Source organism: Cydia strobilella, chromosome 1, assembly GCF_947568885.1.
Source record: "Cydia strobilella chromosome 1, ilCydStro3.1, whole genome shotgun sequence".
Classification (NCBI taxonomy): Eukaryota; Metazoa; Arthropoda; class Insecta; order Lepidoptera; family Tortricidae; genus Cydia; species Cydia strobilella.
Window position 1 is genome coordinate 31,029,584 of NC_086041.1, and position 25,779 is coordinate 31,055,362.

Genomic DNA, 25,779 nt, shown 5'->3' on the forward strand with positions numbered 1-25,779 from the left:
GCTCATGATAATGGTTCGTTCGATATTAATTATCATTAAATAAATGGTTTGAGAATCTAATAAAAAATACCAAATTTAGCTTTATTTAATGATTTTAAGTCATAAACCTTAAAATTCCATAAGAAACGTTTGTTTTTTTATAATGATGTTAAATATAATTCTAAACCCACAAGTTGAGTCGATGCAATTTCAAAACGCATCGTTGACTTTTTATACATGAGAAATGTCAACATTGTCAACAATTTTTTTACTTAAAACCTTTTCTCACCGACTCGCGTAAAAATACACAACTTCCAGAGTTTTCTGTTATTAATATCGTAAAGAAATGAGTGATTCCAGTGATGAAGATGATCTAACGCCTGTGGATGTTGCACTTTCCTCGCTATAGTGAGGTGAAAAGTTTTGTGTTGCACACGGGCGCAAATGTATTTTACTTCTCGTGTGTTGAAACACTCGCTACGCTCAGGATTCTATTTTAGAACCACTCGCTTCGCTCGTGGTTCACCTATAGAATCCTTTCGCTTGCTCGTGTTTCAATTCTACACTCGCGGGTAAAATACAACTTTGCACCCTTGTATAACAAATAACTATAGGTATAGTTACAATTGGTAAAATAAAGATTTTTTCAGTACCTAGCTAACGTCAAGAAAATACCCGCCCACTACTCTTTCTACTACTTTTTAATTTCTATTATTCAAAACTTCTATTTACATAATTAAAACTTATGAAGCTGAAGCCGAGTCGTTGCAAAATTAAAAAGTGTAAGTATGTTCTTAGGTATAAGTTACGATGTAGAAACGTTGACGCTTGAATTAATAAAACAAAACGGCGTTAGAATATCAAAATGGTACTTAAAGTACGTAAGGTGATCGTGTGTAACTTCACTAGAGTTGCGAGCGTCCATATGCTGCCGTGGCGCTTAACCTCAGCCGGGCCGCACGCTTGTTTGATATAAAAAAATAATTCTGTAAGTCTAAATATAAACTGAAACGAAATTGTACCTGAGACACTTTAGTCCTTCTTCTCTCCATCGTCGGGATCTTTGAGCGTGTGCCACTGCGCGATGGGGCGCCGCGGACTGGCCAGCATGTCCGACCAGTGGCGCAGCTCCGTGCCCTGCACATTGTACCCCAGCACCACCTTGCCGATCGGCTCCGACGTGCCGATGCGATCGTAATCCACCACCGTTACCACTAGATTCACTTTCTGCAGTCCGATTAAGAACAAGTTGGGTGAGATATGTTCGGTTTCCGATATTATATATGTAGACATATAGGTAGCGTGAATTTCGCATGCGTTTATCTTTTGGTCTTTTTTTTCAACCCTTCAAACAACAAATGTTCACCAAGTGATTTTTTCGAAATTGGCCACAAAGGATCATATTAGACTAATGTTCTGACCAAATATTTTTGAATTACAATGATACTTGTACGACATTTAATGATCGTAAAAATTTCCAGTCAAAACATCAGAACATGTATGAACTCAGATCAAAACGGTTTACGGAATCTTCTTGCAGTTGTTGCATGAATAGTCAATAACTAATAATATTGTAAGTAAGCGCACAAGCCTTAAAAGCTCAAATTGTTGAGGCTAAGACAAGATTTTTTGGTTGTAAGGAGCTTAATTTTAGCCTAGCCGGATTTCGGGCCGGCTCGAGTTGGAGCCCAAACTCACAACACTGAGAATAACGCAAGTGATTTCAGGCCGATTCCAGTAAATCTACGTTAATCAATTAGCGATAGCCAATAAATATTGATGTTTTTCGACTAATATTTTAACGAAAAACACTGGTCGAGCAACATTACACATCAACTTTTGTATGGATTGGTTTTGGGTAATGATGCATTAAATATATAAAACAAAAGCAAAGATTAGGTAACAGAGCAATAGCGTGTCATAAATATTGTGAATAATTAGTAATACATAAGTAGGTAATATTAGGTAACTGAAAATAAATTTTCCAAAATTACCTACAGTATCGCACTGTTACTAATAAAAATAAAGGGATTTTGAAAGAAAATACATGCAAAATATAAAGTACATATATGAAACGATTACAGCAATAAACACTTTGTAATAAATATGTTGTTCTGCGATAACGCAACGATGAGCGTAATATGTAATGATACGAAATAAATAAGGTTTTTATTTATTATCTAAAAAGTTAAAAGTATTTCGTGAAATATTAAGGACAAATGAAATAAAGGGTAGTATCGTACTTAGTAGCGAGTAAACATTATCGTTAAAACGAAAAGATGTATTGATTCAAACTTTCTGTGGTCACGCGATGCTGCGCAAAGGTCAATGATTAATGTTCAAATGGTAAATAAAATGTTTTCAGCTACGTTTTGTATAAAACAGTTTTGTTAATGGAAAGTTTGATATTCGATTACTTAGTCGTGATTTAAATCCATAATACTAGTCTGATGTATAAGGAATGGCATTAGTTGGTGATAAATGTGAGGAATAAAGCATGCCAGTGTTATAGATAATGCAGTTTTTCAAACTTATGATAAATTGTGCAGTGATCGAAATTATGTTAGGTATATGTAACCAGAAAATATTAAAATAATAATGACTATATTTTAACGTACATATTAAGTTGCATTAAATGTTGTAGAATGTAAGTATTGTATAAGCGTACCATGTCATGCCCAATACTAGCTACTGGGTCTGTCGCAACTTACCGTGGGTAGAAATATCATATGGAATAAATAGTATAAAGAAAGGTAAATATTAAGCCGTAGATAAGCAGAAGAAGATCGTAGGACTGGATTCCTTAAACCATAAGTAATTACAATCTGAAGTTACCAAATTGTAATGCAGTTACGAGGGGAGATTCATAACACCACTTTTTTGGGTATAGATATCAGAGGGCGATATTCAAAGCCAATCTGATTAGGAGATTCATGCAAATGATACCTTTTCCTGAGACGTCCTGTTACAGCAAAAGGTTTACATTTAACTAAGAGATGTCCTAACGAAGTTGGCTTCAAACGAAGGATAAAGGATGCAGGAGGGCAGGAAGAGAGGACCAGAGACAATCATGAACGCATAACAGGATACAGACACAGAACATGAGGTTGCTACGTCAATTACTAGCTAGCATCACAAACAACAATAACATAAACGAAACAAAGATGCAGTTTTAATTCGTCGCATATCATATCTCGATACCTGATTGTTAAAAAGTTGTTAGAGAAATCAACCTTTTATGATGTGCTGAAGTTTACACAGTTCGTGTCTTTGGGGTCTCTCGTTACATATAAACGTCAATACAAATTAAGTATAAAAAAATAAAATTAAGTATACCTCCTTGCCAAAATTTGTCTTTTTCTGTGTTTTTAATGATATTGAGTCGTTTTTACTCTGTTAAGTATTCTGTTCACACATCTTTGCAAAAAAAAGGAACGAAAAATCCGAAAGCAAATTTTGTTCAGTCCATGTTAGGAGTAGGATCGGCTTGGATGCAAGTGGTGTGTGTACCCATATTCACAACAATGACACAACATCAAACTGCGCATCACTTAGGCAATTTTACAAAAGCAATATGCTATTTTCAGTCTTAGAATCAAGAACATCAAAGTGTTACTAAATAAACTAGAATTAAAATTGAACCAGTTTTCTAGTAATACATTGATGCTGTCTCTTTTATTTGTATATAAAAATTGCCTAAGCTTGAGGCGCTACGACATCGATTTTGTTCCAATCTCGGCTCGCACCTGTATTTGTTCGAATGGTACTTCAAAAGTAAATGACTCGTTGTAATAGGGATTCAGTGTGCATTTCTTGATGCTTGTCTTCTTCTTCTTGAGTCGTTTGCCGTTTTGCATGAGTGCTATCTTTACGTACGGATCTGTAGTCGCCCAACGGAGCAGGATATGAAAAAGAGAAATTTATCATTATAATATCGTACATGTACAAATTCATATTTAATACATGTTATGCCACACTGTTAGATCTGAAGAAACTTCTGAAAATGCTAGGAATAACTAGTCCAATTTAAATAAGTATGATAATAAAGCGCCAAGTTCAAATTAAATGATATTGAAGTAGCCGTTTTCATTCAGTTTAATTTCTTTAGATCTTAATAAAAGCAATGTATGGTATATGCCAGTGATATGGTGGTTCAAAGCCTAGTGTAGAATTATGAATCGGTTAATGCTTGGAGTTAATAAGCGTTCAATCGAGTTCAAAAAGTGAGAATGAGCAAACTGGATAATCTACTAGGAGTCAATAGGCCTAATATCGCGAACCACGTTCAACGTGTTGCCTCCCTTTCAAACTTACGTACGAATTTACAAGTGCGACAGAGAGGCAACACGTGGAACGTTGGTCGCGGTAGGCCCTCAGGTCATGTAGTAGGTATGTAAAAAGAGGAAAGTGACTGTAATTAAACATGCTCAATGAGAACTAATTATGTGGCTATCATACGCTATCAAGAACGTACTTAACTTACTTTCATCTCGCATCTCGCTCGTACTAGCCTATTAGTGCGAGCGTATAGAAAGTAAATTACGTAGACGTTAGCGTATATGTCAGTTTTGACACTGTCAGTGACTCGTGGTACGGGTACTATTCTGGGTTCTATTCTAACTTTAAGGTAAGCAAATATAAAAAACGCACAAGGTTAACTCTTTACCCTAATCCCAGTGGTCCCAGCGTGTTATCGGTGTTGGTTTGTAGGCTATAAGAGAGTTACACATATTATGGGTGGAAAGATAAAGCGAAGGTTACCTGATAGGCCGCCGACATCCATTTTCTTTAGGTTCTTGGCTTCGAGGATGACGACCGTGAGCTTGCCGGCCGTGGGCACGTATCGCAGGGAGAAACAAATGTCTCCCAGCTTGTTGTCCTGGAAATTGCATTATCGGTAATCTTCTACTCCCACATTGGTTTCTGAACGAATGTACGAATATGAAAAATGTTACGAGTTTAATCATTTTAGAACAGTTATGACTTGTAATTGTGTTGATTTTAATATCAAACGTATGTACTTATTATATTATATTTATTTTTAAAAACGTATCATTATTTTTTAGTGTTAATTCACCCAAGTTACCTTGTTGTTACTAATGAAATGCATTGCTGGAACAGTAGTTAAATCTAAAAATATTTAAATTCTAAATTCCTACATCGTGTGTTAAAAATGAACCCAGAGATTTCTAAGGCATCCATCGCTCACTTGCTCATTTGGAACTGTTTGGTATTTGGATGTGACATTGTGGAAGATAGACGAGGGAGTTGTGTTAGGGATATAACGTTTAGAACTTGGGTAAAAGCTGTAACACATCGGGCCATACCGCGGCATAGGGGCTCATACCTTGACACTCAACAAAAACAAAAAAACAGAACAGTAGCCTCGTGTTTCACCTAGAAGCGTATCATTAATTATGGTTATTGGTATATCGATACAGATTTTCTAATGTTTTTGAATGTTTTGCTTTAATTCTTTTGACCAATTCAGTAGTGTTTGTGTCTTACCTATCTTTCACAAAAATGAGAAGGTTTTTCAATGTAATGCTTACTGAGCTGCGCAAAAACGGGTGCCCCAATATTGTGTTGTAAAAAACAGTTGGTTTTCTCTCTCAATGCGGGAGACTAATGTTTGATGCCAATGTTACTGTTCAATTCCTAATATGTTTTAAGTGCGTAAAGTGATTGTTTGGTAAGTATTGGTAAATGTGTTAAAACATTCCGTGAAACAAAGCAAAACATCTTTCTTAATTTTTTCAACATTGAAAGGCTGTATCGACGTCTCGTGCCAGGACGCAGCCTACGGGCAGATAGCCTCAACGTTTGCAGCTAGTCATACGGACATAATTGACGACACTCTCATTGCGTTACATAATAACGTTTTGGCACATAGATATTCCATCTAAGGTATAAAAATAAACATGATACATATATTATTTTAACATACTCGGTACACTATGAGACAAAACACAAAACACCAACGTTCGCATACATGAAGCAAGGTATCCGCTGAAATAATAAATATAATATGTATAATATTTGTAACATTTAGTGAAGGTTCTTATTACGATCTGTTACCGAAATGAAGCCAATTGTTGTTTTTGACACCCAGATCATATCATATCAGGTACACCTTTAACCTTTTAAAATAAAATAAAAAAACACACTTGGCATCTGCCAGGTGCAAATGACCATTATTATGCATGGCGGCTAATAACCATTGTCGACTGTGACTTTTAGCAACTCGAAAGTTACAATAGTTCTTTTTACACTACTCCATCCTATCACACCATAAAATCTCAGTAGACTAATCTGTATTAAGACTAGCCATTTTAGAAACAGATCGCAATTATCTAAGACAGGTACAAAACATACATAAATACATAAAGTACCCACAACACACTGGTTAAAGAAAGTAACATTTCATACACCGATTTTCAAAATTAAAGCAAATGTATTATGTCCTTCATTTTATCAGATTATTCCATAAAACTTGTCCAATAATATTATGTTACTTTCTTCATTGAAACATAGGTATCCAGGCACACATATTTGTATTTAGTACGTATTGGCACAGATGGGTAGGGTAGTACATAACACACATACACCAATTAATAACACAGCCGTGAAGTGTTGATCTAAAGTCAAAGCTTGTTAAAGTTACGCGAGTTTGCAGAATAATTTTTAAATTGACAATAATTTTCGAAGTTATACTACTATAAGACTATCTGTGAAATTGTAAATTATAATGTTCTAAAACCATTAAACATCTGTAAACACGCGTAAGTTCTACTATAGGTACTAAGAAAATAAACGTAAAGGAACGAGATTCGGAATACAAGTTAATTGTAATGAATAATTATGTTAGCTCCAATTAACAAACTCGGTACCACCAAACAGAGTACTTAATAAAATAATTAACAAACTGTAGAACTGTACATAATTCAGTACCGTTTTCAATAGAGAAGTTTAAACAGCTTTAAAGAAATGTCGAGATGTAGAGATAGGCGCTATTTACTATAGCCAAATTATGTCCCCTTAAAAAATAATGTCCCCTTTTTACTCGTTCCTTCACTAGACATGCATATTATTACTTAAATAGTTGGTAGCATTGTGTAAGGCATGATCCTTCAGTCATCGGACAATGGACCTGTAACATATTTGCACAACAGTTTAGGGTGACATACGATTAAATATACAACATTGGGTACATTACTGTTAGATTATATTATTTTGGCGGTTTGATCGCTATTGTAACAGGACCGCAATTGAATTCAATATTTATATTAATGTATAGCAATAAATTTTTGCTATTGCTATTTTCTAGTAGCTTATGGGATATCTTTTTGTAAATTCCGGACGGATGCGAATGTGATAAAGCAATATATAATAATATTGAACAACATAGCCAATTACTTGAGTGCCCACTGTATAGACAATTACATCATCTACTACTGTTTGCCAATTCGCGACAACTTGTTTCTCGATTAATTTTGAAGACATTTTTTTAGAATGCTTACGGAGGTAAACCATTATTATCAAACGTAAAAGAACGTAAAATTTTGTACGCGACAGGAAATCTTAAAGCAACATATTGTCTGTTAATCGGCAAGACAGATAACAAGAGCACAATTAAATGACGGACATGCACATTCCCCAGCCGCAATATAAAACCAAAACAAAGTGTTGGATGGAACAAATGAAATTGAAATAAAAACGTACGACAGGTGATATCGGGTATAAGGTGAATCTTACAGAATTAGGTGTGGATCGAATGTAGGTAACGCCCTACCGTCCTACGCGGAACCTAGCGCCAGCGACCACTCTGGCGTCAAAACTTCAACCAAACATTATTTGTTGAACATAAAAATGTACAAGTAGCTCTTTTGTGTATTAATATTGTCCAAGTAATAACGTGTTCAAAATACAATTCCAAATATATATATCTTGATGTGTCTCAAAATAATACTTACGTGAATGATCATTTCGGTTTTGAAGCGGCATGCAAGATTGTTCAGGACACAATCAAACACAGCCAAGCAGAGCAGAGAAAATATGGAGAAAAAGAGAAAAACCAAGTAAATACATTTCTGCTGTCGAAATTAATTTTATCAGAAAAATAAATGACGAATCAATCCACGTCGAGGTGCCTTGACTCTCCAGTGACAATGGTACTAAGCAAAAAATGTTACAAAGTTAGAATTGGTTATGAAGTAGGTTTTCTCTGTCAAGGTTCCTCTTATCAAAAAAGTGCAGTAAGATTTCAAAAAATGTAAATGGTCCTTTCAATGAATATGAATTTCAGTACTTATTTTTAAGATTCTGGTGTTAGTAAATTTCAAATGCCCAATCGCATAGATGTAGCATACTCATTGAGAAGATATTATAATTAAAATATTGCTGTTCTGCCAAAACTCAATCATTAAGTGGGTTTTGACAGTCCAGCCTAAGCTAAGAAAAAAATTATAAAAGTCTCGATAGTTCTCCGTATCTTATGTACCTTTGTATCAACCTTAATCTATTTTATGTATTACGAAAACCTGTCAGTTTTGTGTACTACATGTTTGTGTTTCGTACTTCAGTCAGTACGCTGTTGATGTGACCTGGGTGTAAGAGTTAACATTGTTAACTTTACCAATCACGTTTTTTCGCTTTATAGTATGTACGTATTTACCTACAGAAAACACATGAAATTATGGTATCCAAAAATATAGCCCATTTTTGCAGGAAACGCTTATTAGATAAAAGAAGCACACGTGTCTTATAATCAACCCTCTAATTGGTACTAAAAGCCCAAATAATAAAAAATAATAGATTTCTTGTAAGTCTTGTTGTCCAAAAATTAGGAAATTCACGATATCGAAACTAATCCTGGAAAATATACAAAGAAAAGCAGAAATCGTTTATAAGATCAAGCATTCTTACTGATATTTGGGACAATAAAGTCAGGCCAAAACTGCGTTCCCTTCGCTGCTTTCAATAATTTCTATAAACCCCTTTTTACTGTTCACTAGCATATTTACAAAAGTGTTATGGGGGGTTGTATGGCTTATCGTCTGGCAGTGTGTGTAATGTGCGCACCTGCCCCCCTTCGCCTTCCACGCTCTGAAGCTCGCGCCACTCCTCTATGGTCTGTGCCAAGTCCACCTGACACAGCGGTACCTTCACCTCGCCGATCTGGTCGTGTTTGGAGAACCGATCGAAGTCGAAGATCGCGAACACTAGCGTTTTGTTCATCGCGTCGGCGTATGGAACGCTCTGGACAGAAATATAATCATTACGCGAGACACTCGTTATTGTGGGCTTCGCCGTTATCTCCAGCCACCCACACACGTGACTCGAAATATAATTGGTAACCCTTTGAATATTATATGGCAACAGATAAAGAAACATGATGTATTTTACCTTAAAGACGAACGTTTCGTTGAAGACGGGACTGAGAGTTTTCCGATGGACTTTGGTTTCGAATTTCTTCTTCTTGTCGGGGAGTAGGTAGACCTTTACGTAGGGATCAGAAGTTCCTCCCATGTCCAGAGCTGGAAGATCTTCTGCTTTAATCACAGTCACAGAGAGACTGTTGCTGTTGAAATCGTATTCGAGCTGAAAGAATATTACAACATTTTATAGCTATTCTATTCTATGACTGCCAGTTTTGTAGTTAATGCGATATGTCAACAAAATGTCTACAAATAAATGGAATTTCCTTTTTGATGTATAATTAAGATGACCCATAAACATGCTTAATACTTGATGATAGAAATAAACTCGGTTAATCGTAATGTGTTTACTGGCGGAATGAGTTACGGGCTCAGTAAATAAAGCCTTAACGAAACGTAAAACGGAACGCTGGCTCTAAAATAGGTATCGGGAAAACCATAATTATACTCTACATACGACAAATTTTATGAGGTTGTTGCTTGTATGTAAATGACACATGCATCTTTCCCTTTTTCCTGTGTTCTCTAATCTTGTGATATGAAATCGGGATGTGATGGTATGTACAATCAGGAGCAACATACCACACAGTTAGCAAACCTGGGCCTCGTCCCTTTGGCCTAGTCACGCACCTTATAGAGTAGCTTCCCTAGTTTCTGTTCTTCCTTCTTGGAGTCGCCGTCGTCCGGCTCCTCGGCGTTTTCGGTGAGCTCCTCCATGTCCGGCTGAACCTACATTCACGTCCCGCGGCAAATTTCACATGAAAATCATATTTCTTATAAATAACATGACCCCTTTAACTTTGTTCCTCTTCAGTGGTATCTACTTTAAAATCGCAAACCAAACTGACAACTGGGGGCATATTATTATTATCTGTCATGCTACCTTACAAGTATGAATGCAAGTTTAAGACTCATCAGTTTGATTTGCGGATAGTACAGTTGTAGGTATACTTCGTTTTTTTAGCATAAGAAAAAAGGTAAACAATATTGACGTGTCTTTTTATTGAAAAAGACTTCTGAAAAAAAGTCACAACAAATGTGTAAAAAATATATAGCCGAAATGATCATTTACTTATTTTTGGTTTCATAAGTAATAATTAAAAAAACACGTCAAGATTTTTTACCCTTTTTCTAAGAAGCATAGGGATACAACTTGATAAGCTTCGATGATGGTAACTTGGTAAGGCTCACCATGCAACACTTTAAACGGACTTTATTCACCACACCAGCTCGTAAAGGCTCTCTTTATTCGTCAAAAACTGATGAAAAAGTAACAAATTGTAAAGTAATTAAGTAGATGCAAATTTTTAGTTGTTTTCTCATGTTGACTGGTGACTCTATCTCTTTTGCTTATTCGAGTTACAGAGAGGCAGAAATCGATTTTCGACTTTTTTATATAGGCAGTTGGCATTCAGGAGTACCAGTTCGCGAATTCGTCTCGAATCATCCGGCAATTGTTCCTGTCCCAGAAAAAATTGTAGGCTGAATGTCGAATTCTATGCCCATAACATCCGAGTATCCGTGTTGCTATTAGTGTTATCTGTTGCTGTTGGTGTTATCAATTATTAGTGAAGACGAACCGATTCTCGTTCTTGTAAGCCTTATATTAAATATGAATAGGTCTGGAAATGGACTGTTGGGGTGATTGCTAAAGTTTGTAACGATATTTGTTTTACAATAGTGTTATTTATCAGGATTCTCAGATACCTATCTCTGTACCTCAATCAATAGCGTGACGTGCGTTAAGTGTCATTTCGTATGAGATTTTTGAGTTACCAAAACATCCTGCTTTGCGTGCTGTTTAAAATCCCATATAAAAATAGACATAACGCAAACGTGAACGCTCGTCACGCTATCGAATGAAATCACTAGGGGCTCTGATTTATATTCTTGAAACGTGATCGGTTTGACGAACCAATTCAAGTTATTGACTTCATACTTCCCCTTCTATAAATCTTATCGTCGTAAAACACAATGAAAACATTTTAGGTATATTAAAACTAGTAATCACGTCATAAGCATTGTGTAAATAAAATTCTCAAATTATTCTCTTAGGGTAATTTTCGTTTCTCAAAGATTCAACGTCGTGTTATTTGGAATTGTTATAAAAGATATTGCAAACACAAATATCGATGCATACTTTCAAAAGAACACACCTCCGGATGACTTTGAAAGTGAATATTCTCAAGAAAAGCTAATTTTCACAACAAAATCCCAACCGTTAATAACAATCAGAGTTCTCCAACAGTTTACTTTAGCACAGTGCTAGCCAGAACAGATGGCATTTACCTTCTCCTTGTACGCTGAGCCGATGAGCTGGACGGATTTGAGGTCGACGACGCCCTTCATGCCCTTCTTGCCATCTTTGGAACGCCTCTTGCGGAAGCATCGTCTGATGCAGCAGAAGCATATGCCGAGCACCACCACCGCGACTCCTGGATGTTGTAATCACTTGTTAGTGATGTGCCGTCGGGGGAAGATATTAACTTATAATCTACGCCAGTGGTACCAAAAGAGCTTTCGGTTACGAGGTATTAAAAGCGACTTTGTCGGAAGCGAAAATTACTGCAATAATTTCCAAAATAAATCGATGGCACTCAAAAAATTTGGGAAAATTCACGAATAGCCCTTTGTGGTTCACGAACCACAGGGCAGTCTCTAAATGTTTTAGTATATCTAACCAGAATCTTGGGTCCCTTAGAATTGATATTGGTTATGCTTTTAGTAAGTTTCATTTTGTAATATCATAGTTATGCTGTTTTAAATATTGCTTTTCTTTTTTCATCAAAATTTATTGGAACATCACTGTTTGCGACGCAGTCTCTACGGTGAATTCTTATTTCAGTGAACTAGATCAATTACTTTCTGGTAATTTCCTGCTTACTTGTTAATTGCTGTCATTTAATAATAATCTACAAGTGAAGTAGTCTGGAAACGTAGTTCTAACAAATGCATGATGTTAAGTTTTCAAAATAGATTAGCCGTTACCGAAATAACGAACGTTGTCAAACAGCCCAAGGGCATTCGGAGTTCCAGCTAGAAGAGAATTCTCCGCATGTTATATCGAAAACAAATCCAATTACGCGCCCGAGGGCGATGTTACATAACTGTTTCCGGTTATCGTTTGTGTTATCAACTTGGGTGTATGCAGTCATATATTAAAACAACTTTTTAAGCACTTTAAAAAAAAAGTAGATGTGCATTTTCCATTTAAAAAATTGCAGCTTTATATTGTATTTAGTGAATATTTTCTGTTATAAAAAAGTTCCTTAAATACTCCAAAAATACAACTAACTTACGTATGAAAATTTAACTACGCACATTCACTTTAAAGGACTCCCTGTTGTTGATGTTGGTTGTGACATCTCTACAGTTGCAGGGGTCAACGGTAATCGCTTTCCGTGGGCCGTATGTTTGTTTGCCGAAGATGTGATAAATGGAAAAGTAACTTACCCACGAGGATAGCAACCAGTTGCCACGTCTCCATGTTGAGCTTGTGAGCGATCTCCGCTGTCTTCTCGACCATCGTCTCTGTGGTGGCCGCGACGGTGGGCGCCTCGGTGCCGGGCGATGCTACAACAATACATTTTTTATAGTACCTGTTTTACTTTATTTTATTAAAATTGTGTCATAATCGTTTTACGTTAAACATATTATTGCGCTTGCTATCCTGCAAACAGAAATCATCTATAGAATAGAAGAAATTTATTCAAAAACGCTTAAATTTAACTTAAATATTACTTGAGACATACAGAACCAACTTATTATTAAGCGTCACTGAAGAGTCTCCACTCAGCTTAATGTCAAGAATTCACCTAAGGATCTCCACGCTGGTCTTCCGTGGAGATCCTTCCGAGAGAGCGCAACTACACGCTAAAGTACAAAATTTAACTATATAAAAAGTAAATTTAATAAGCCTATATTCAAAACTACAATAACAATATAATATGATGAGATATGCAATGATAAATTAATATTTGGTTTGCAGTAAAGATTTACTTACTTACTTAAATATGTAATCAAAACTGTCAAGTCAATTTTATTTAACATACCACTATTAGCGGTATCGATGTGAAATTTTGTAATTGTGTGATGTGTAATCCAGATGGCAATACATACCTACAATAATTAGGCACCACAGAGTTGACCTTGTTTTTGACGAGCGTAAATTATTTGATATTTACAGGCAAAATTATTTGATCACTCTTAGGGTCTCCCTACATATGTCGACGCGGATTCGGCAAAGGCCGATAGAAAAAACCTTTATGTCTGCGCAATAAGAGCGAAAGAGGCGTCGGCGCGTCGGCAGGCGTCGGCCGATGCGAGCCGAGCTGAATGACGAATTTTTCGCTCTTATTGCGCAGACATAAAGGTTTTTTCTATCGGCCTTTGCCGAATCCGCGTCGACATATGTAGGGAGACCCTTAAACAGCCTGTGTTGTATACAATAAAGTGATTACTACTATTACTACTACATGATTTTCGTTAGAAAGTTTTTAAATTTGATTGAGCTTGTTATTAATCGGCTCATTTCCGCTATGGAAAGGTTGTTTAAATAACTTAGAACGGGCAGGAAGTCAAGGACAGGAGGCCTATTCAGATAGTAATTTCTTGTTATCAATTTGTTAAGGATATGATCTCCTGATAGAAAGGAAATTATTATCTGAACATTGAATAGGCCTCCAGATGCCGATGAACGTGCTAAGTGGAGTAGAAAAAGTAGGTACGGTAACCCTGGGCTCCGGAGCCGCAGTTAAGGACGTAACCGGGCTAAACGCTAAATTGAGAGAGAGACAGGGGGGAGGGGGCACAATAGAGTGCGACCACGCTGAATTTTCATGCCAAGTAGTACGTCAAGTATGGAGCAGCAGCTTGGCAGTGGCCACTGGCCAAGTCAGTGGAAACTTAGACTAGTTACTTTGTTAGTAACCCGTTTGGAGCGTTACTCGAGGACCACGAAGTCCACGAAGCTTACACGACGCTGACGCTAGCCGCCATACATTTGTGTTACCCAATGTATGGCAGTTGGCGTTGGCCGAGGTATTATGCTAATAATTACCCGTTGATCCGCCCGCCTCTTCGCCTGCATCCTCCTCGGCAGGCGCCTCCCCCGCGGCTTGTCGGCGCCATCGCCGCAGCAGTTTAATAAGCGGCGACATCCCTGCAACAACATCATAGTTATACTTCAGTTAACCATCAGACTACTAGAAAACTTCCATCATGTCGAAGGAATATCCAGTGACATCTTTATAAATAAGCCGTACACTCATACCAAAGATAGATATAACTCCGTAATAGATGGATACAGTCTAAGGAAAAAACGTGCCTCGAAAATCACGAAAATTTGATTCTCGATCAGATGGCGCCACTAGTTTTAGCCTACTCTCGTATAGAGGACGTTGACGGTTTCGTTTGTTATTTATAATTTTAACGCATATCAGTGAAAGAACATGGGTCAAAATCATATAAAAATAATTAATGCAAATAAAAAAATCATTTATCCATATTTAAATACATTTTAACGTCAAGCCAAGCGGACCCCAAGCTCCCATGAGCCGTGGCAAAATGCCGGGACAACGCGAGGAAGATGATGAAACACATTTTAACGTATTTTTATAAATCATCATCTTTAGTTTTAAAGTGTGTCGATAGATGGCAGTGAATTTACAGTGGTTACAAAATTTACTATGACAGTACCGCTCTATCTTATATTATATCCTCTTTGCTCATACTTTTATATTTATTGCATCCATGGTAGGTACACAGGTGTTACATAATAGTTGGTCTCACATGGGGCACAATAAATAATTAACCAAAAGTTGTGATTCATTCGCCAATACGTCTATTAGATATAGACTGCACTTTTATCGTGTGACGCAATTCTTATCTGCCTTTAAATTTGCTTTTGAGTAAAAAAAATTTTTTTTTTTTCATAAATTTTAGGAGCTTAGTCGCTGAGCGGTTATGTCGCTCCATACGTTCGCGAAAGTACAGTAGCATTTGGTATAAGATAAATTGTTACACTTAGTTAATACACGATTTATAAGTCTTATAAAGTAATATTGCTTGTTCTGACTCGGGATTAGCCAGCACGACATTGCATAATCCAAAGTTAAAAGTTGCACGAAGGGGCTCCCCTCGTACACATTCTATCAAAATGTGGTAAACGTCCTCTAAGACTCCACAATCATCACAGTTAGGGTTATCAGTTTTCCCCATCAAAAACTTAAATTTGTTTGAAGGAATGTGTCCAGAGCGGAGTCTCATCGCTATCACAAGGTCTTGTCGTGTAGTGTAAGCGAGCACTGGGTTATCCACGGAGACTGTAACGGTTCCGGCTGTATAGTTCGGTACCATATACCCTTCTCTTGAGATCTTTTATCGAAGAACTCCTTCCAAAGGTTGGCACAGTGTTTTCTGACTTGACCTAGCGCTTCGGTAAATTAGACTTTTACATGTTTAAGACTTCTAACAGACTTAATTGTCGCTTGTTCATTCAACACAGGTTATAAATGACCTAATCTCAGCTTGAATGGACAGTAATACTTTCTGTTTCCCCGAAAATAAACTACCTAGGAATAGAATTTAAAGGGCGGGTAATATCTAAATGTATACTTAAAATATAATTTCGAGATGTTAAACGCCCATGGAATTAAACGTCACAGTCATTTTTGCGAAATTCGGATTCAAAGCATTTAGCCATGTGGAAAGCTTTCTTTATTCGACCAGAAAGGGTCGTTTGGGGGTGGGATAATATTAGTTACTCGTATTGCTATAAAGAGAGACTTAGGCCAAGGGGGCAACGCAAGGTTCGGTTCTACTTTTCAAAACGTTCGGTATTCACTAGTTTTGAAATAATAAATTTATTACAACCACTCATGTGTTACGGTCAATAATGAAAAACCGGACAAGTGCGAGTCGGACTCGCCCACCGAGGGTTCCGTACAAATAAAACTGTTTTTTTTATTTTATTTTTTTTAAATTTATAGTTTTCATATTTTACCCTGTACTTGTAAGACGATAAGACGTTCTAGGTCAACGGGAAGTACCATATAGATTTAGATTCTCTTAACTTAAGAGAACCTAAATCAAGAGTCAAGTAATAATATATTAAATACCATGGCAGCGTTCCATTTGACGGGTTTTCTGAATCGGTGCCAAATCAAGTTTATATACAGCCTTTAATGGCGCTTGTGAAGTCTTGTACGAGCATAAGTCCTTCCGCGGCCTATTTCAGTGTAAGTAGCTTTGAATTGAAATACATAAATAAATATAATATACCGTTGCATTGAGCTATTTTTAGTCCCTTCGGCATAAGAACATAATATATGTTACGTCATCATCTTCCTCGCGTTGTCCCGGCATTTTGCCACGGCTCCATGGGAGCCTGGGGTCCGCTTGGCAACTAATCCCAAGAATTGGCGTAGGCACTAGTTTTTACGAAAGCGACTGCCATCTGACCGTCCAACCCAGAGGGGAAACTAGGCCTTGTCGGGATTAGTCCGGTTTCCTCAGGATGTTTTCCTTCACCGAAAAGCGACTGGTAAATATCAAATGATATTTCGTACATAAGTTCCGAAAAACTCATTGGTACGAGCCGGGGTTTGAACTCGCGACCTCCGGATTGCAAGTCGCACGCTCTTACCGCTAGGCCACCAGCGCTCTAAAATAAAAATAATATATGTTACGTGTTAACCATAAAACTAAAGTCAGATGTAAAGGTGACTACAGACTTCTATTCAATATTTACAATATTTGACCAGTTAGTTAAAAACATAAATACCTACTTGCGATCAATAACCATAGCTGCCAAGAGCTTAACTCAGCGGATTCCTTAACACCAGTTAATCATACCAAAGATAGATATAACTCCGTAATAGATGGATACAGTCTAAGGAAAAAACGTGCCTCGAAAATCACGAAAATTTGATTCTCGTTCAGAGGGCGCTACTAGTTTTGGCCTACAGTCGTATAAATGGCGTTAACGGTTTCGTTTGTTATTTAACAATTTTAACGCATATCAGTGAAAGAACATGGGTCAAAATCATAAAAATAATTAATGCAAATAAAAATAATAATTTATCTAAGTATATTTAAATACATTGTATCGTATTTTTATAAATCTTCATTTTTAGTTTTAAAGTGTGTCGACAGATGGCAGTGAATTTACTGGGGTTACAAAATTTACTATGACAGTACCGCTCTAGTATAAGTTACTCTATGATCATACCTACATCACAAAGGCTGTGACTTCAGGCAAACTATCCGTTCCTAGAATTAATAACTTCTACGCGGATAAAACCCCAAGGAAACGGATTCCATACTTACTTAATAGTTTGCCAGAAGCCATAAGACGTGAAAATAATATGTCTAAAAAATCCATGTTAAAAATACATTACCATAATATTTTGTAGTAATTAATTACCTACTATGACATTTACTAGCGACCCGCCCCGGCTTCGCACGGGTCCAATGCTGATGTATTATACATATAAACCTTCCTCTTGAATCACTATTAAAAAAACCACATCACAATCCGTTGCGTAGTTTTAAAGATCTAAGCATACATAGGGACAGACATCCATCCAGGCAGCAGGAAACGACTTTGTTTTATACTATGTAGTACAGGTGTATGTGTGTGTGTGTGTGTGTGTCTACATAACTAGAAACTGATGACCCCACAGTCAAACTCATTGTTGAGTTTTGCGGGGCTATGACTATATTTAAGAATATCACTGTATTATATTAAATAAATAAATAAATATTAATAATGTAGATACGCAGATTCGAATTAAAATAAGTACACATATATTAATACTTTTATATATGTAGGTACATACATTAATATAATTCTAAATCACTAACTCTCCCTAGCATGGTAAATATAGATATGGCAGTCAGGTCTAATCGGATATCGGTCTCCTGTCTAAGTGATTGGTATTTCGTAGCTAGCCGAGAATACTCCAGAAACCCTAGTATACATTTTATTCGATAGCGTGACGAGCGTGCGCGTTTGCGTTATGACTATTGTATGGGATTTTAAACAGCGCGCCAAGCGGGACGTTTTGGAAACTCAAAATCCCATACAAAATAAACGCGTACGGCACGTCACGCTAACTAATTAAATTTACACCATGTTTGATACTAGCCAACGAGATTAGTGTGGTTTAATTAATTCTTAGTTGAAGTATCAATGACTGAAAAATAAAAGATTATAAAATATTGGAATAATTAAAACATTTAAAATGCTAATATTGTCTTCGGTTACCGCGATAGTTACTCATGAAATAAAACTATGAAAACGTCGGGATGTATTATAAATTCAATATACGCGATATAATCCGTTTTCATAGTTTTATTTCATTTAAAATGCTATTTAGAAGTTTACAAAAAAGCCTAAGTAACTGAAATATTCCACAAACTGTACTATTTTTTGTATACTCTTCATAGTAATTTGACCAAGAAGCCGATTCTGATACGACAATTTGTTACGGGTTTGATCTTGTTTTGATACGACCACGAAGACCGCTTACGCTGATCGGTGCATGCGATAAGATGCGCACCAATCACGAAGACGATCGTCAAGGTCGTATCAAAACCATAAGATTATTAAATCATTATTGGCATTCTTCTTTCTTCTACTGTCTCATCTGTACCTCAATCGTACATCGACAAACGGCAAACGAAAAGAAAAAATATATCAGGATGACAGATGGTACGAAAAGTCAAGTGACTCTTTTAAGAGTCCCCCGGCAAGCTCAGTTCTCCATACGAACGTAGTTACGCTCTCATTTTAAAACGACTAGCTAGATTGCTCTGAAACTTTGTACTTATACATTGCATAATATATATTGCATTGCATTGCCGCCTTTGTACATTGTATATATTTATGTTCTTTTATTGTGTTTGTAATCTGTCTTATGTACAATAAAGTGTTTACATACATACATACTTATAATAGGATAAGGTGTATATATGTATAATATATAATTAGTTTATGTAGCTTCAGATACAAAAAAATACAGCGAATTTAAGTTTTTCATACAAAACTAGTTTTTGCTCTATTTCGTTTGTTTTATATACTAGAACTATGTAAACTAATTACAGACCTAGATATACCATATGTCATTGTATGTACAAAGTTATATTACATTCCAACACGTAGTTTTAAAATGAGAACGAAACTCCGTTTGTATGGGAAGGTGAAATTCGGCCGAGCTTGCCGGGGACTTAAAGTTTCGATTTGCGTTTTCTACCAACGATTGTCATTTAAGTCATCTTGGCTAGGCTGTGTGTGCTACAATTGCTACAAAAACGACGATGCTGATGCTAAGCTACGGTTGTAGTGCTAGTGCTACGTCGTAGCGATAAAATACTTATAGATTGCGTGGGTGAAGGGTTGAAGAGTAATAAAATTGTCCGATGTGATTTTTATCGGTCTTGCTGAATTTATTTTTGGTCACATAATTTATGAGTCGAGAGGTAGGTACAGTCGGCATCATTAAAAGTAGCGGATCAGACTATGCGTCAAAAATATCTACCAATCTCTTATTAATGAAAAACAAGATACGTCTCTACACGGTGGCTAAAAACTAAGTGCATACCTGTTGCCAGGGAGGTTTTGGATTTACACTGAGTAACTTTTACTATGAGACAAACTCCGAAATCGCGCAAAAAAAATTGGTTGTTTCATACATTTTGGCTGGTCTATTTTCTATGGGAGGGTAAATTTTATTTTCGCGATTTCTGATGCTGACTGTACGTGAATAGAAATTTCATGAAATATAACAAATAAAAGAGCACTTTCGGCTCAAACGTAGCAGACGTAAAACGGGATAAAAATAAAGGTATTACTTAAAGTACTATAACAAAACATGTTAGTCCATTGAGTTTGAGCCATTAATCAGACTTTTCGTGGTGACATTTGCCAGTATTGTCGGCGTCAAAAAATCTTTACACTTGTTATCTTATTCCCATGGAATAAGGTTCAAAATATATAGACGAGAATCGAAATTACCGGGTGTTACAGCAAAACGTAACCTGTTATGTACTCGTAAAGCTCTCAAAGAGGAAAATCTTCAACTTCTTACGAAACTTTTGTCGTTTTGCTTAATAAGATTCCGGTAAAGTACGATTTGGCTTTACACGTATTGCTTAAATGGAAATTCACCAATACTTTAACTTCAAAGAATAATATTACGACTTGTCTTGAAGCTCTCTTAGGCGAACAATCCTTGTTTATTATTTTGATTTGCTTGAATACATATTGTTGGATACACATAAAATATTTGATTATTATTGAGAATCTTCTTGTTTTATGATTATTTTTGTTCTCATTTGTATGCTTGGATGAATTTCATAAACTTGAACATTCTTAATATTGTCTTCGGTTACCGCGATAGTTACTCATGAAATAAAACTATGAAAACGGATTATATCGCGTATATTGAATTTATAATTCATCCCGACGTTTCGAACTCTTTACAGCGTTCGTGGTCAACGGGTGACTGAGGAAAAATTACAAAATGCAAAAATACCCACATACTAAAATAATGAACAATCATAGACTACAAACTTTAAGGCTGGTTGTACATGCAAAATCGGTTCATAAGGCTAGTTATACACTATAATTATTTTCAAGTAAAGATATATATTATATACGCGATAAAAAAAAAAAAAAAAAAAACTATGCCGGCTCCAACCCTACACCACGGACCCGAGAAGATTTAATTCCCTCCTAAATTGTAGATATTGTAGGAATAAATGTAGATATTGGGATACCCTCCTACAATTTAGGAGGGAATTAAATCTTCTCGGGTCCGTGGTGTAGGGTTGGAGCCGGCATAGTTTTTTTTTTTTTTTTTTTTATCGCGTATATAATATATATCTTTACTTGAAAATAATTATAGTGTATAACTAGCCTTATGAACCGATTTTGCATGTACAACCAGCCTTAAAGTTTGTAGTCTATGATTGTTCATTATTTTAGTATGTGGGTATTTTTGCATTTTGTAATTTTTCCTCAGTCACCCGTTGACCACGAACGCTGTAAAGAGTTCGAAACGTCGGGATGAATTATAAATTCAATATACGCGATATAATCCGTTTTCATAGTTTTATTTCTTGAACATTCTTCTTTAGATCAAACTTTATGTAGATTGTGGGTGGGTTTCGTAGTACTAATAATACTTTTTTAGAGTAATACGTGGATCAATAGTTAATCCATTACGTGGATCAATAGTTAATCCATTACGTGGATCAATAGTTAATCCATTGCTACTAGAATATGTTCATTTTAAGGTACCGACACCATTCGTTAGAGCTACTCTCAGACCTCGCATTTGACCCGTTCGTAATTCCCAAGACCAGCACAATGACACTAGTCACTTAGTCCTCTATTTATCGCACTTAACCATATTAATAACATAATTTTACATAATCCCACCCTTGACATATTCTCGCAATCAAAACCGAAATTCCTAGCCACAGCAGCCCGCTACCTAGAATCAATATCCACGCCCACAACTATTAATATTAATTAATTTAGTGATAAGCATATTATTTTAGTTTTAAGTACATATATGTTTATAACCCATAACTTGCATGTTTGGTTTAACTGTAAATGTAAAGTTGGTTAATAGAATAAAAAAAAAATGTTGTTCTGTGGTTTTGCTTAGGTTGGAAGCAACAAAAAGTCAACGTTGACAAGAAGAATATGATTGTCGAGTTTTTCATCCCTGTTATTTTTAAATCTTTTTTCGTTGCCCCGCTCAGCAATAAGTGGGTAGATTCACATATTTTTATATACCAATATAAACACTAATCAATGTGTAAACAGGCCGCAATGTGAAGGCCGGCCACACAAACCAGTATTGACCTTATTAAAAAAATTATATTATACAGACAAGAGTAGAAGAAAATAAAAGTATAAATAGATTTGATTTCTATGAAGGCGTATTTCGGAAAGGTCGCGAACTCACGATCTACACGTGCGAGATGCCTACACCTCGTTAAGAAGTGATACGATATCGTTAAGAGATACTACTCAATATAAACTGAGGTTTTACGGACATGAATTCTTGACAAATTATACGGCTGTGTAATGCTATACCTAATAATTTGGCTTTACGCGTATTATTCCATTAAATTATAAATATTAAAGAGCAGTTTACACAAGCGCGCAGGGGCCTTACTACAATCTTTTTAAGGCGGTTCCCTGAGCCAGAAGGCGAAAAATCTACTTATATGATCATGTTTTTCTAAGAGGCGTTGATATTCGTAGACGTGGATAATATGTGTAGTTCTTGACTATATTATCTTTAACAACATAGCTTCCGATACACGAATTATGACACTTCGCTCGATACAATTAATTCCCAAAGTAACCTCTAACTCGGACTTTTAATCCTACCTTACTCGGTTATTTATTACGTGACACTATAAACAACAAAAGAAGAAAAAACAATCTTAACTTAAATAGTAATTTCATAGCTTTCGAATTTCGATATTGTAAGGTAACGTTTTTAAAATAAATAAAAATCGACAAATTTCGATCAAAATTGACACTTGGCGCGTATGATCTTTCCCGTTCTTTCTTGCGAAATGTGACAGTGACAGCGGCAAACCGATGGAATGGCCTTAAGAACGATCAAAACGCAGAGCAGTTCAATTTAGGAACCTAAACTAATAGTCTCAATTTGCTACCACGACCTGAACTGTTTAGAGCCGAATCTCAATCGCTTATAAGTGAATGAAAGAGCGATATTATTTGTCTCTGGTCCGCAACTAAATCGCTTTGACACGAAAAGGATGACGCTATAGGAATCGTATAAATCTATCTCATTTTATCCTTGTGACGTTTGATCGTTCGAAAACCAGAACCGTTCTGTAGTTAACTTACTAATTTATACGTTTATTTCACTTAGAGTTGGAAAAGGAAACATCTTAATGTATAATTAGTAATAATAGTAACAACTTTGTATAAGATTTAATGTTTTTTTTAACAAAAAAAATTATAAGCATAAAAAATGTTTCATGTCGGTTCGTTAAAGCTAATGTTCAAAACGTCTCGCCCTTGACAGGTATTAATAAAGTTTTTGTTTATCTATTATTTGAAGTGCTTTGCTTCGCGGTCGGGTATCGCAGTGTGATAAAGTTTTGGAAGTTTTAATAATATTTTATATACATACATCATCATCATCATTCAAACACTAAATTGCTGATTTGTGAATGCAATAAGTAATGTATAATGTAGGTAGGTTACCTGTCTTAATTTAACCTATATCGCTAGACCTAGATGGTTCCTTAACCATCGGTCTAAGTTCGTTGCAAATTTCCAGCGCTAGTTCCTATGAGAGTCGATATTCTCGTATTAACTCCATTCCATGTTGCTCAAATCAAAGGGATCACACTAATTACGAGTACAAAGTCTCCGTTTCTTTTGATATGCGTTCTCTGCGAGATCGCATTCCAAAAATTCAAAATCAAGTAGCTCGTCCGACATCTAAAAACATTAGGTAGGTAAGAAAATCTTAAAACTTACTAGTTATTTAAACGTAAAACTAATTTAATTAATTAATTAGGTGATTAAACTAGCTTTACATACATTTTACAGCTCCTACTCCTTGTATAAAACACGAAACTTTTTAGTATCACTAATGTTGTAACTTATAACCGAGCGATTCAGAATAATGCGTCAAATGTGTAACTTTTTATCAATCGCTAAATTTGACATTCCCTGCGACTCAGTTTCGGCTCAAGTGGCAGGTCATGGTACGAAATACACTTGAGATGAGTGAATGAAATGGCTGGGTCACTTATCGCAAGCACGGTCGGAATTTGATCGCAATAACAATGTCGTGGTAGGAAATAGCGACGCAGTTCGCTTTAGGTCCTAAAATTTATCGCGTTAAGAGGTGTGGTAAGGCTGCAGAATACAAGAAGAAATATACCATCAAATCAATTACGACATTGCACCTCGAAAGGCGCTAAATTGATGATAGAATGTCTTCATGTTAACAAAATATGACGGGTTATGTTTTGAGATATATAACGCGTATGCGATAATCATATTAAATACTTGCCGTACTTCCTTTTAAACCGGAAAGTCGTGTATTGAAGTGATTTGATAATAATATGTTTAAATTTACACATGTAATATATATCCGCACGATTTTATTGGACCATTTGGAAACGGTTGCGAGTATTGCATAATATAGTTGTAGGTGAGTTTTTATTCCGCATATGTAAAACAACAGTTTAATACGAAAATCACCGCTTACGATATATTCATACGATTCCTCGCCCCAAACCGTACGAGAACCTAGTATCGTGTAAACGGGTCTTTATGTGTAAATTGTTATTGCTATAAACCACGCTGTTTGTTGTTTATCCATTTTGTCCTAAATACTTAACAATTCTGTCATATTCAATCAATAATCAGTTCCAGTAGAATATAGCTTTTAAGGTCAGTATGACTTCATTCAAATTTAAATCTTATTTGGTGGAACGAAAATAGTTTTTACGTTGGCATGATATAAATATTCCGACAGAGGCGTAGGGAGTTAACACTCATTGCATAAAATAAATCTAATTTAATTTGAGCTTACTGTTATACCTAAGTAATAATTGAATCTCTTACTTTTTTTGCAGCAAGTAAATATTACATTTATAACGTAAGTAGGTACTTATTTGCCTATTTCTATATGTAGTAAACAGAAACAATACGCACCAATAAAACTGGAGTAGTCAAAATGAATTTTAACGTATCGTGTGTAGATATAATCTTGTATGTACGTATACTCCGTTAATACATCTGTATAACGTAAGAAATATAGTTAGGTGTTATCAGTGTGCACAATTCCGAGGTTCAATTGTTTTAGCTTAACACGGTGTCACTGGAAACCTAATCCCGATAAGTGATGGCCTCTGAAGATTAGCAGAAACCACGTACCGTGACGCGGGGACGGGCTCCGATCAAGACCACTGACCTTAGTTTCCGATCCTGTACCGCAACGGTCCTGTTTCTACCGATCAATTCCGTTTCGAGAAGCCACTGTTAACACGGGTTTGGTACATTTCTGTCGATTTTAGTATTCGACTGGAGGCTTCGGTCGGTACTGAAAGCAGAATGGCGGAGGTGCGCGCGCATACGATCGATGACGATGCGCGAGGCAACGGGCCAGCAAGACCTGCTAACTCGAAAACGACTTAACAACGCACACGCTTCATACATTATCACGCCTTTCTGCTTTAAATAATATAAATGTTCTGATCCGAGCTCTTTTCGACTTTTACGTCACTCAATGCGTACATTGAAGAGTATGTTAGCCACTGAATGGTGCTTGCTGCTGAGTCCACGCCG

General features: G+C 36.2%; 1 protein-coding gene across 4 annotated transcripts in view; it reads right to left on the reverse strand.

Moving 5' to 3' along the window:
• Positions 1–25,563, reverse strand: part of LOC134743801 (synaptotagmin 1) — a 30,723-nt gene extending 5,160 nt beyond the window's left edge. Inside the window, exons 1-10 of one of the 4 annotated variants that reach the window (XM_063677469.1) lie at positions 25,406–25,563; positions 14,476–14,577; positions 12,870–12,989; positions 11,706–11,851; positions 10,047–10,139; positions 9,385–9,579; positions 9,061–9,237; positions 4,741–4,849; positions 3,726–3,859; positions 1,002–1,206 (exon numbers count right to left, since the gene is read on the reverse strand). In XM_063677469.1, coding sequence (XP_063533539.1) covers positions 1,012–1,206; positions 3,726–3,859; positions 4,741–4,849; positions 9,061–9,237; positions 9,385–9,579; positions 10,047–10,139; positions 11,706–11,851; positions 12,870–12,989; positions 14,476–14,575 — 1,269 coding nt within the window. In that variant the 5' untranslated portion in view covers positions 14,576–14,577; positions 25,406–25,563 and the 3' untranslated portion in view covers positions 1,002–1,011. Of the gene's footprint in view, positions 1–1,001; positions 1,207–3,725; positions 3,860–4,740; positions 4,859–9,060; positions 9,238–9,384; positions 9,580–10,046; positions 10,146–11,705; positions 11,852–12,869; positions 12,990–14,475; positions 14,578–25,405 lie in introns of all 4 variants that reach the window. The other 3 variants (XM_063677467.1, XM_063677468.1, XM_063677465.1) reach the window with 3 other exon arrangements.
• Positions 25,564–25,779: the final 216 nt, after the last annotated feature.